Raw genomic sequence first — 9,855 nt, 5'->3', positions numbered from 1 at the left:
TTACCCGTGATTTCTGGCTACTTGAAATTTTCATTCGATCCCCTGTCGCCTTTGTAACGTTGAGGTTGCTGCTTCAAGATGGGTTCAAGATGTGTCTCATATGTCAGCCTCTCTATACAATAAATGTTTTTTTATTGGATTATTTTGACATTTGATCTCTGGCTACTTGTCTATCGATCCCCTGCCTCCTTGTTAATGTTGAGAACACTGCTAGCAGATGGATTCCACATGTCAGCCTCTTTAAGCAATAAACTTTTTTATTTATTTTTACCCGTGATTTCTAGCTACTTGACGTTTTCTTTCAACGCGATGTTGCCTTTGAAACGCTGAGGCCTCTGTAGAAAAAATGGGTCACATATGCTAGCCTCTTTGTATAATAAAATTTTTCTTTCTTGCATTATATTTTAATCCTGATTTTTGGCTACTTGACCTTTTCGTTCGATCCCCTGTTGCCCTGAACAATAAACGTTTTTTTTCTATTATTCTTTACCCATGATTTATGGATATTTGATTTTTATTTCGATACATGTCGCATGCTTAACGTTGAGCCACTTCTGCAAGATGGGTCTCTTATGTCAGCCTCTCTGAATAGCTCGTGATTTCTAGCTACTCCCTCCGATCCTAAAAAATTTCGGGCGGTACATTGTGCAAAAAAGCCATTGCGTTTATTTGCTTCTCAACCCGCACTCTAGTCAGTCTTCGTCTTCAACCCGCAATCCAGCCCAGTCTTCGTCTTCAACCCGCAGCTGCACGCAGAGGTCAAGAGAATAGAAATCCCCAATCCTATCCCCAATCCTGCCATCTCCTCATGGATCCCGTTGGCTGCCACCAATTTGTTTGTCCTGAACTAAGGGAGTAGTATATTTTCCTATTCCGTTTTTTACGCGCAAAAACACATTTGCCGCTCGATCAAGAGCTTAAAGCTCACACCTTGGACAGAGATTTGATGCTGAAATACTGAAATGCTTGTATGCGACCGACCTCAATGCTGGTATAATTACGAGTTCAGATTGCCGGTCAAGCCGAGGTCCTGTGCTCGATTTGGATGGGCAGGCCATGCAGCGGGGACGGCAAGAGGTTCCTGACGAAGGTGTCTGATTTACAGCACAGCGTCCATGTGAAGTGCCTCACCAGATAGTGCATGGTGACCAGCGTCTCCATCCTAGAGAACTCTATCCCGGGACATATCCTCGGGCCACCGCCGAAGGGGACGAAGGAGCATGGCGGAGCCGCCGACGCTGACTGGTTCTCAAACCGGGACGGGTCAAACTTGGCCGGCTCGTGGTAGATGCTGGCGTCCATGTGTGTCGCGTTTGCCGTCCAAAGCACCTGAAAACAGTAAGAGTTAGTTTGCGTACGTCTTGAGTTCATGTTTCTCGACGAAGGTGATGCTACGGTAGGTGATATGACCTGCCATCCTTTGGGGATGAAGTAGCCGTCGAACTCGATGTCTTGGAGTGCTACTCTGAAGTTGCCGAAGATGGGAGGGACCATGCGAAGTGTCTCCTGCGCTACTCGCCACGTTAATTTCATCTTGGCCAGGTCTTCCCAGGTGAGAGCCTCTCCGTCAGCCTTGTTCTTGGCGATCTCTTCATGCTCTGTGTGTGTCACGAGACAGACACAGCATATGTTACCATGGATTGCTTGCCGGATGAACATGATGTAAGTAAAGTAGAGTTCCAAATGGTTACTTGCCTTGGACCATGGCGGCGAGGGTTGTCGGATCATTGGCGAGCTGGCGGACCATGAACGTCATTAGTATGGACGTCGTGTCGTGGCCGGCGATGAGGGCGACTATGGCGTTGGCGACGATCTCCTCGTCGCTCAGGACCCGCTCGCCATGCTCGTCCGTCAGGCTGAGCAGGCAGGTGATGAGGTCGCTGTTCCTTGACGCCTTGCCCCCCTCCACCTTCTCCTTCTTCTACCGCGTGATCCCTTCCAGCGCCCGGCGAGCCCTGCCGCTGGCCTCGAGGCTCCGTCTGAACGCCGTGAAAGGCAGGTTCACCGGGATGGCCCACATGCCCTCCATCACGTGATCGAAGTCGCCGGCGAGGGCGTCCCGCCTGGCGCCCCGCTCGAGGCCGAAGAGCAGCGCGGAGATGACGTCGAACGTCAGCGTCTTCATCAGCGGCATCACCGTCACGGTCGCCCGGTTCGCCCAGTTCTCCTCGATGTGGCGCCGGACCTCGCCGTCGATCGTCCTCACGTACATCTTGAGCATGTCCGGCCGGAGGAACTCCTGCAGCGCGCCTCGGACGCGCCGGTGGTCGGCGCCGTGGAGGTCCACGATGCTGTTCTTGCCGAGTATCCGCTGGGCGGACCGCGGCTGCCGCGTCGCCAGCGCGCTGCTGAAGAACATGAACTTGTTGGCCGCCGGCCCTGCAATGAGCGCCGTCGGCGTGCCGAACAGCGACAGCTTCGAGACCGGCCCATACCTGTCGATCCTCTCCTGTATCCACTGGTCGTTGGTGTTGCTACGCAAGGCGCGGAGGAGGCCAAGGCTCTGCCCGATCACCGGCAGGCCGAGGGAGCCCGGTGGCAGGTTGGCCGCACATGGTTTCTTGACTCTGGTGAGGAGCTGGATGATGGCTATGGATGAAACCACGGCAACCAGTGCCACCGCTATGGCCAAGTAATCCATTGTGAGAGCTTTGGGTCAGGACGAATTGCAAAGCGGGGCTTACGAAAATTTATAGCTTAGGAGGGTAACAGATGTCCAAGTTCTACAGGAAAAATACACGAAATCTTTGCACGCGTTGACGACTTACATGCGCTGAGATGACCAGCTAGTACAAGACAATATAGAACTCCACAAACTGGAATATGAGAGACACGTGGAGAAAACAATATCAACATCATATCACCACCCAACAACACCAATACATGTCAACACAGTTCCTCTTCTCCACTCCCATTCTCTCATATATAATCATTTAATTATACTCCTACAATAGCAACAAAGCAAACCAAAAGACAGGGGATAATGAACAAATGAAATCAACTCATGTAAGCAACCGATGGCTCTAATTTAGAAGCTGCTGCAGATCGATGCGCCACGATGAGGCTAGCTGCTTCATTATCTGGACAGGTGCCGCGCCCTCCCAATCATCGGGCAGCTCAATAGCGGTAGCTTCGTGAAGTCCAAATAAGAGGTCGTTCTTCGCATCTCGTGGGATTCCAAGATAGTCGAATCCGTTTTCCATTACCAGATCAGCTAACTGCATCAACAACCAAGACAAACATTAATTACTCAAGTAGTGTTTTCAAGTGTTCAGCTAAAATTAAACCACAACATGCCAGACTGATCTCAGTACAGGAACAACCAGATCAGTCTAACATCTCTTCCAGTAAAAACTGCACCCAAGGTCCCCAAAGAAACATCAATTTTCACAAACCATTGTCCGACCAGCATACAGCCTACCATTTCGCAGAAAGAGAATGAGAAGCAATCAATATTGTTAAAATCTATAAAGTTACTACACCCTGCAACCTTAAATACCTGTCGCACATTTACACGATGTAGGCTAAAATGTGTCTAGATTCATTGAACCTGTGTTTAGGGCCAGAGGGAGTATACCATTTGGCAGTAGTAACTCTGCCTGAACATAACATAAGTTACTGCATTGGCTTCGTAAGTATTTACAGTATTTGGTATCTCAGATGGTACTCCCTCTGCTCCGAATTTACTTGTCCCAGATTTGTCTAGATACTCATGTATCTAGAGTCTAGACGTGTTTTAGTGTACAGATACATGCAAATCTAGATAAATCTGTGATCAATCAATAAAAATATTGACTTAGGACAGAACTAATATGCACTATATTTTGAGGAAGGAGTAAACAGAAACAACTGCATCTACATTAGTTTCACAAGTATGTTTAATCAATAGCTTTCTTGCCAAGCAAACAACACAGAGCAAAAAAAAAAAACTAGTATTTAACAAATAGAACCCATTTCATCACTGAAGAAAGCATAATTATCATTCACATACTTCACAATATTTTTTTCCTTCAACCTTGTAGCAATCCAGTAAATATGAGTGACCTTCATTCTAGACCAAATGAAAAGCCAGAAGTCTGTTTGAGAAGGCAAAAGGACCACTTGTCAAACTGTTGCACTTTTGTTCTCTATCCAACTCATTTTCTACCAACATATGTTAAGCATACTTCATTTAACTTAGTTATCTAGTTAATTATATAGTTACTGGCAGATAAACTAATTGTAGATGCCTGTTCTAAAAGGCACAAGCCTGCTTGCCCGCTTATCCGACCTAGGCTCATTTAGGTGTCACCTGTCTTGTGGGAGCTGGTTTCTAGGACACTGGTTGCTAATTAGATGCCTCTCAGATTGCTAATTAGATTCCACTCAGATTGCTAATTGGAACACTGGTTGAGCACCAAATTGACAAATATAAGAGCACACTGTCTGAATATTGACAGATATACTATGCAGAACTGAGAATTCAGGAAAACGTCAGTATCTTCATCTACGCTCTGCTAACTTCAGGTAAGCATCATATCGCCAAATCAAATTTGGTAAACTAATTCCTCTAAGCTGTAAGCTGGGTTAGCAACCCGGGTTCTCAGCGACATCCAGTTCTGAGGATTCTCGGCCGCTGGATATCGTATGGGAATCATCTGAGAATGGGAGTTATGCACGACATACAGGAACGATATGCAACTGTTTTAACATATGCACACTGAAATGTGCTTAGAGCTCTGTACCGCAGGCATAGCATGAATGACAGAATTGATTTTTTTCCCCTGGTCAAGCACCAGTTTTGGCATGAGAAGAAAACTCTACTTTGACATTTCCCTATTATAGTTGTCACTACTGTCCAAAACATCCCAGCAACTTCAGATAGAAAATTTTGCTCCTAAAATGAAATACAGTAGTTTACCTGCTGAAGCCAGCTCAAAGCTATATCATAGAAGCTTTCTTCTACAAGAAATTGCCCAACAGCATGTAAGACCTCATTTGCAACCTCGTTTGACAGTTGATCGACGACAGGTCCAGTTTGCTCCATTAGCTTTACAAGTAGTTCAGTATCTCCAGTTGAAAGAACCTCAGCATAAGCCGAATCCATGTCATCAACATGAACAGCATCCATCGCACGAGTCCAGGACTCCCAAACTGGGCCTCTTCCATCCCCCTGATTGTCATCATTCAAGGCCTCTCCATCCAGTTCAGGAATAGGAACTCTGGCAGCAGCTCTTGAACTTCCATTATCTTCACCAGCTACTCTAATAGCTTCCAGTGTCGCCTCATCTTTCGAGGCTCTCCATGCACTTCGAGCAGAAGGACCCTCCCCAAACCGAAATGGCCCCTGTCCTTTATCCCATCCTCTCCTCGGACCTGCTTGATCATTACCATTTCTAGGCACCCTACTGTCAGATGAAAATGAATCCAATCCTCTTCTGGAATTCATTCCGTTTCGTGATCCAGAATAAGCATATGAATCCCATTGTTCAGAATCTGGTCTCCAGGACGGGCTTCTTACGCCAGAAGCCATACCATCTGCAGAAAAATATCTATCTGCATATCCCATCCTTCCATCACCGCCCCTACCAAATTTTGAATTAGAATACTCATGAAAACCATTGTATTTCGCAGATGATCTGCCGGGAGATGAACCACCACCTCTCCTGCCTGACGATAGTGATATATCTCTAGCCATTTCCTCGACAACTCTCTCAAGACCGCGTACTCTGTTCTCCAGGGTAACCATGCTGTCATGAGATCCTCCCATGAAATCCTGAAATGTGCAAAAAACATGTGATATTATGTAGCTTTCCCAGAGATGTCTAATAAGCTACATTCTCTCATAAGTAGCACATCACAGTAATATGTGGCTTCCTGAAAACTGTCATATCAAAAGATTGGCAGCAGCTTGGCACAAGCACCAACACAATATAACTAAACAAAATAGACTTGGTGATCACATGGATAGGTGTCACGTCTTGTTTTCCATTCATCCAAGCCGTATAATCCAGTTTTATCCTAGTAGAACATGGTTTTTTGGTGTACAAAAGTGATTTTAGATTTTTGATTCGATTTTTTTTATCAAACTTAACGGAAAATATGTTTGTGAGTTGACTTTGACCCAAAATATGAAACCACTTTTGTACTAGGAAAACAAGATAAAGGTGGACTATACGGTTTGGATCAATGGAAAACGCAGAAGTGCACACCTATCCATGTGATTACTGAATGCAAACTCTGATTAAAACTTTACTTCCATTTAAACAATTGCAGATAGATTAAAATTTTAAAGACAGAATATAACTTATCATCAATATGGAAGTTAAGAAGCTCTGTTATTTTATGACCATACTCTTAGAAGTAAATTAAAAAATCAAAATTCAGAATTTGTGCTGGAAAGAATTCAGTACTGAGTAAACCTGAACAAGACTAACCTGTAACATGTTCATGAGACTTGTTTGCTGTCTCTCCAATTGCGACAGCTGCTTCTGTATCACCAACCAGTTCGTTTTATTGTTTATGAAAGGGCCATCTCCTGGGATAGTCATTGGTGTAGTATCTTTTGCACTTGTTTCACACCTATCTTCAGCATTAGATACCCTAGCCTTTGCATCTTTGTTTCTATTTCCTCTTTGGCCAGCCCATTTATTTCTAACACTTTGAAAATTAGAGCTAGCACGCACTTGAGTGAGACTTCCTTCATCATCTGCTGAGCCATTGCTGTTAGCAGGACCAATAGGATCGCCATCTGCTTCGTCTGGATCATCTTCACTTTGCAAATGAGATTGTAGAGTCTTGCGGGGAACTACCACCTCAACAGCCAAATCATCTGTGGTTCTAGTCTCAAGCTTTTGAAAAAATTCAGGGTTTAGTTCCCTGTCATTTAGTGTAGGTCTTTTCTTCAAGAGAACTGCTGCTTTTTCAGCTATGCTACTGCCCTTTGTTTTCTCATTGTTGCTAGGCGAATCCAGTTTCGCTTCACTGCCAGTTGGTTCCTTATTTTTACCATCTGCTGCATGCAAATTGCTTAACATTAAGCATGACATACAGATATAGTAACACCATAATAATTACAACATATGGTTGTTCAACAAAAGAGAGGTTGATACCATTTGCATCTTCACCTGTCAATTGCTTCCACAACTGTACTGCATCAGTCACGCTATCTCTGACAGGCCTTACCTGGAATTTTGTTTACAGGAACAAGTTATCAATGGATTGTGTGTATAGCTAGTGCGCATCTGAAAACGCATGGAACAGCAACATATCCCAAATCTTAGTGAGGTAGCTTATTTATTACCTTATCAAAACGGCAAGCCTCGAGAGCAGCTATGGTTGGAGCGGCCCCATCACCTATCAGGTGGCCTGAATGGGTAGCCAGGACACACAATGTGTCAGCAGCTGCTTTTCTAGTAGCCCAATCACTGTTCTCAAGACAGTCACGGATACTTTGCAGTGTCTGTTGCATATTCTGGGGACTGATAGCTCCAACCTGAAAGGGAGGAAATCAATTATCAAAACTCAAACAAGAATGCCAGTGGCCAGCGATAGTTTCTATCGTTGCAGACTTGCAGTGATCTACGAAATATGCAGAAAAAATAGCAATTGCATAGGAAGCAAGTTACAAGACCATATGATGCTCCTAATTATAACTAATGTCGCAGTAACCAGGCCTGGGTGACTGTTTACCAAAAACACAGGTCTCCGCAAAGTCGTAAAAAGCAGTTCAGCATTGTGTCTTATGAACGAAACCAGAAAATATATGCCAAACACTTGGCTAGGTCCATAAGATCTATCGCGTTGGAGCCTAGTAATATCAACCAAAATAATAATTAACGCTCACAGATATGATGCAACATATAGTATCAAAACTTCCAGTTGTCATCTATCAAAAGGTATAAAGTTCTTAAATATTCGAGCTTTTTAACTCCCAATTTTGTAAAATGGTACTAACACAATAAAATAATGTGGCTCAAACAGCTAATGAGCAATAGGAGTAGGTCCCAAAAGAGCATCCTTCTACTTCTTAGTCTCAGCTAGTACAGCAATGAATACATAGGTATATCCCATATATCAAAAAGAAAACTGAAACTCCAACATTTAAACAACATTTTGCAGGAGGTAATAGAAAAAAAAAATGTCTCATAATCATTTGCAAAAAAGGAAAGAATGAAAGAGTTACTGGATGCATCAAGAAGGTTAGCTAAGCTTCTATTTAAACCTTATAAATCATAAACAGCGATGTATTTTGCATTGCTCATGTCTTTATGGGGCCAAACAGTATTAAAAATGTAAACACGGTCTTATATACCCTGTAGCAGGACATGAAGTGCTAAATATCCCAACTTCGCACACTTCATATGAAGATACACTTTAATCTCGATTCTTTAAGATTCAACATACAAGCTCCAAAATTCCAGTCCCCAGCAATCAAAAGGCCTAAAGTAATTAAATACTGGAAGTCTACCACTTATTTTGATCACCTATATGTCAATTCATCAGGTATGTAGCATGCAAGACAAAAGAAACACAGGTTATACCTGCGCTAGGCTTCCAATAACATTGAGCAGTGCCCCCTTGGCCTGCACACCCTGGCCGGCGACCAATTTGAAAACCCTTGAGCCAAGCTTGCCAAACATCCCCAACACCCCAGGTCCCGGCCCTGCCCCCTCCACCGTCTTGGCCAAGCATGCCGCAGCCCCGCTCTGCACAGTCTTGCTCTGCTCTCCCATCACCTCGAAGAGCGGCTTCACGAACAGCGCGACCGTCCCATTCCCCGCATCACCAGCGGCCGACGCAGCCAGCGGGCGGAGGTAGACCGCGGCGAGCTGGCCCGCGGCGTCGCGGCAGGCGTCGCGCACGGAGGAGTCGGAGGCCGGGTCCTTGAGGCGGCGCGCGAGGTGCGCCATGACCTTGTGCAGGTGCGGCGCGGCGGCGTCGGGGTGGGCGGCGCAGAGCATGGCGAGGAGGCGCGTGGACTCGCGGCGCGCGGGCGAGGCGAGGCCCTGCGCGTCGGAGGCGAGCGCGTGGAGGAGCATGGGCACGGCGTCCGGGGACGGCGGCGCGCGGATGAAGCGGTCGAGCTCGTCGACGCCGATGTGGTGCGTGTCGCGGTCGGAGAGCTTGGCGAGCGCGGAGAAGACCCGCGACTTGAGCTCCGCCATGGCCGCGTTCTTGGACGGCGCCGCGGCGGAGGAGGAGGTGGAGGAGGTGGGGGCGGCGGGGTTTGGGGTCGGTGGCGCGGTGGTGGGTGAGCGGGGGTGGGACTTGGTGGCGGATTTGGAGACGGCGGCCGCCATTGCGGCGGATTGGCGTGGGAATCTGGGGAATGCGGGGTTCAGATTTGAACTGGTGGGATTTGGGCTAGGACTGAAGGCATTCGGAGGCGAATCCGATGGAAATTGGGGGATTCGGGGAGATTTTGAATCGGCCGGTGGAGGATTTGGGAATGAGAGATCTGGGCTTGGAGAGCGGAGCGGAGATGGGTGAGGGAGACGAGGAGTGAGCCAACAACGAGTTCAAGATTCTTTCTTCCCAGGCGAGACGAGACGATGGATGAGAATGAGAAAGGCAGACGAGGGAGAGTGGGCCACTTTGTCAGTGAGCGGCTTGGGATCATTAGGTGAGAAGGAAATTCATATGGATCAGCTGTTAGTGTCTTGGCCCCACCTTGTCAGCCAAGTACAGCCATAGTAGTAACGGCAGTCCATACTCTACTCATCCTCTACCACTGTATATACTTATGTAAACGGCAATACATGTAAATGGAGCCTGTGTATATCTATACTATTATATTAGAGTTGATAGGAGATTCTGATCATTCAGTCCGTCCAATGTATATCTCACGGTACCTTGCTGATGGTGTACATCGTC

At 46.3% G+C, this 9,855-nt stretch overlaps 1 protein-coding gene and 1 pseudogene across 4 annotated transcripts; both read right to left on the bottom strand.

The window, feature by feature from the left end:
* Positions 1-942: 942 nt before the first annotated feature.
* On the bottom strand, positions 943-2,690 carry LOC127333297 (taxadiene 5-alpha hydroxylase-like; annotated as a pseudogene).
* A 145-nt stretch (positions 2,691-2,835) lies between these two features.
* LOC127333296 (TORTIFOLIA1-like protein 1) lies at positions 2,836-9,546 on the bottom strand. Of its 4 annotated transcripts, XR_007871055.2 has the most exons (7): positions 8,523-9,546; positions 7,283-7,474; positions 7,092-7,164; positions 6,417-6,994; positions 4,901-5,755; positions 3,992-4,076; positions 3,082-3,218 (listed from the first exon to the last, which is right to left on the bottom strand). XR_007871055.2 is itself a non-coding variant. In XM_051359677.2 (6 exons), the coding sequence occupies exons 1-6, from the start codon at positions 9,279-9,281 to the stop codon at positions 3,024-3,026; spliced, it is 2,652 nt and encodes an 883-aa protein (XP_051215637.1). In that variant the 5' UTR covers positions 9,282-9,544; the 3' UTR covers positions 2,836-3,023. The 4 variants fall into 4 exon arrangements, 3 of the variants coding, with proteins under 3 accessions (XP_051215637.1, XP_051215639.1, XP_051215638.1); XM_051359677.2 differs by lacking the exon at positions 3,992-4,076 and having other exon boundaries at positions 2,836-3,218; positions 8,523-9,544; XM_051359679.2 differs by lacking the exon at positions 3,992-4,076 and having other exon boundaries at positions 2,836-3,218; positions 6,417-6,991; positions 7,107-7,164; positions 8,523-9,544.
* Between the last annotated feature and the right edge of the window lie 309 nt (positions 9,547-9,855).

This window comes from Lolium perenne, chromosome 2 (genome assembly GCF_019359855.2).
Source record: "Lolium perenne isolate Kyuss_39 chromosome 2, Kyuss_2.0, whole genome shotgun sequence".
In the NCBI taxonomy this organism is placed as follows: Eukaryota; Viridiplantae; Streptophyta; class Magnoliopsida; order Poales; family Poaceae; genus Lolium; species Lolium perenne.
The sequence above is the reverse complement of the archived record's forward strand: the minus strand, read 5'-3'. Positions and strand labels throughout refer to the sequence as shown.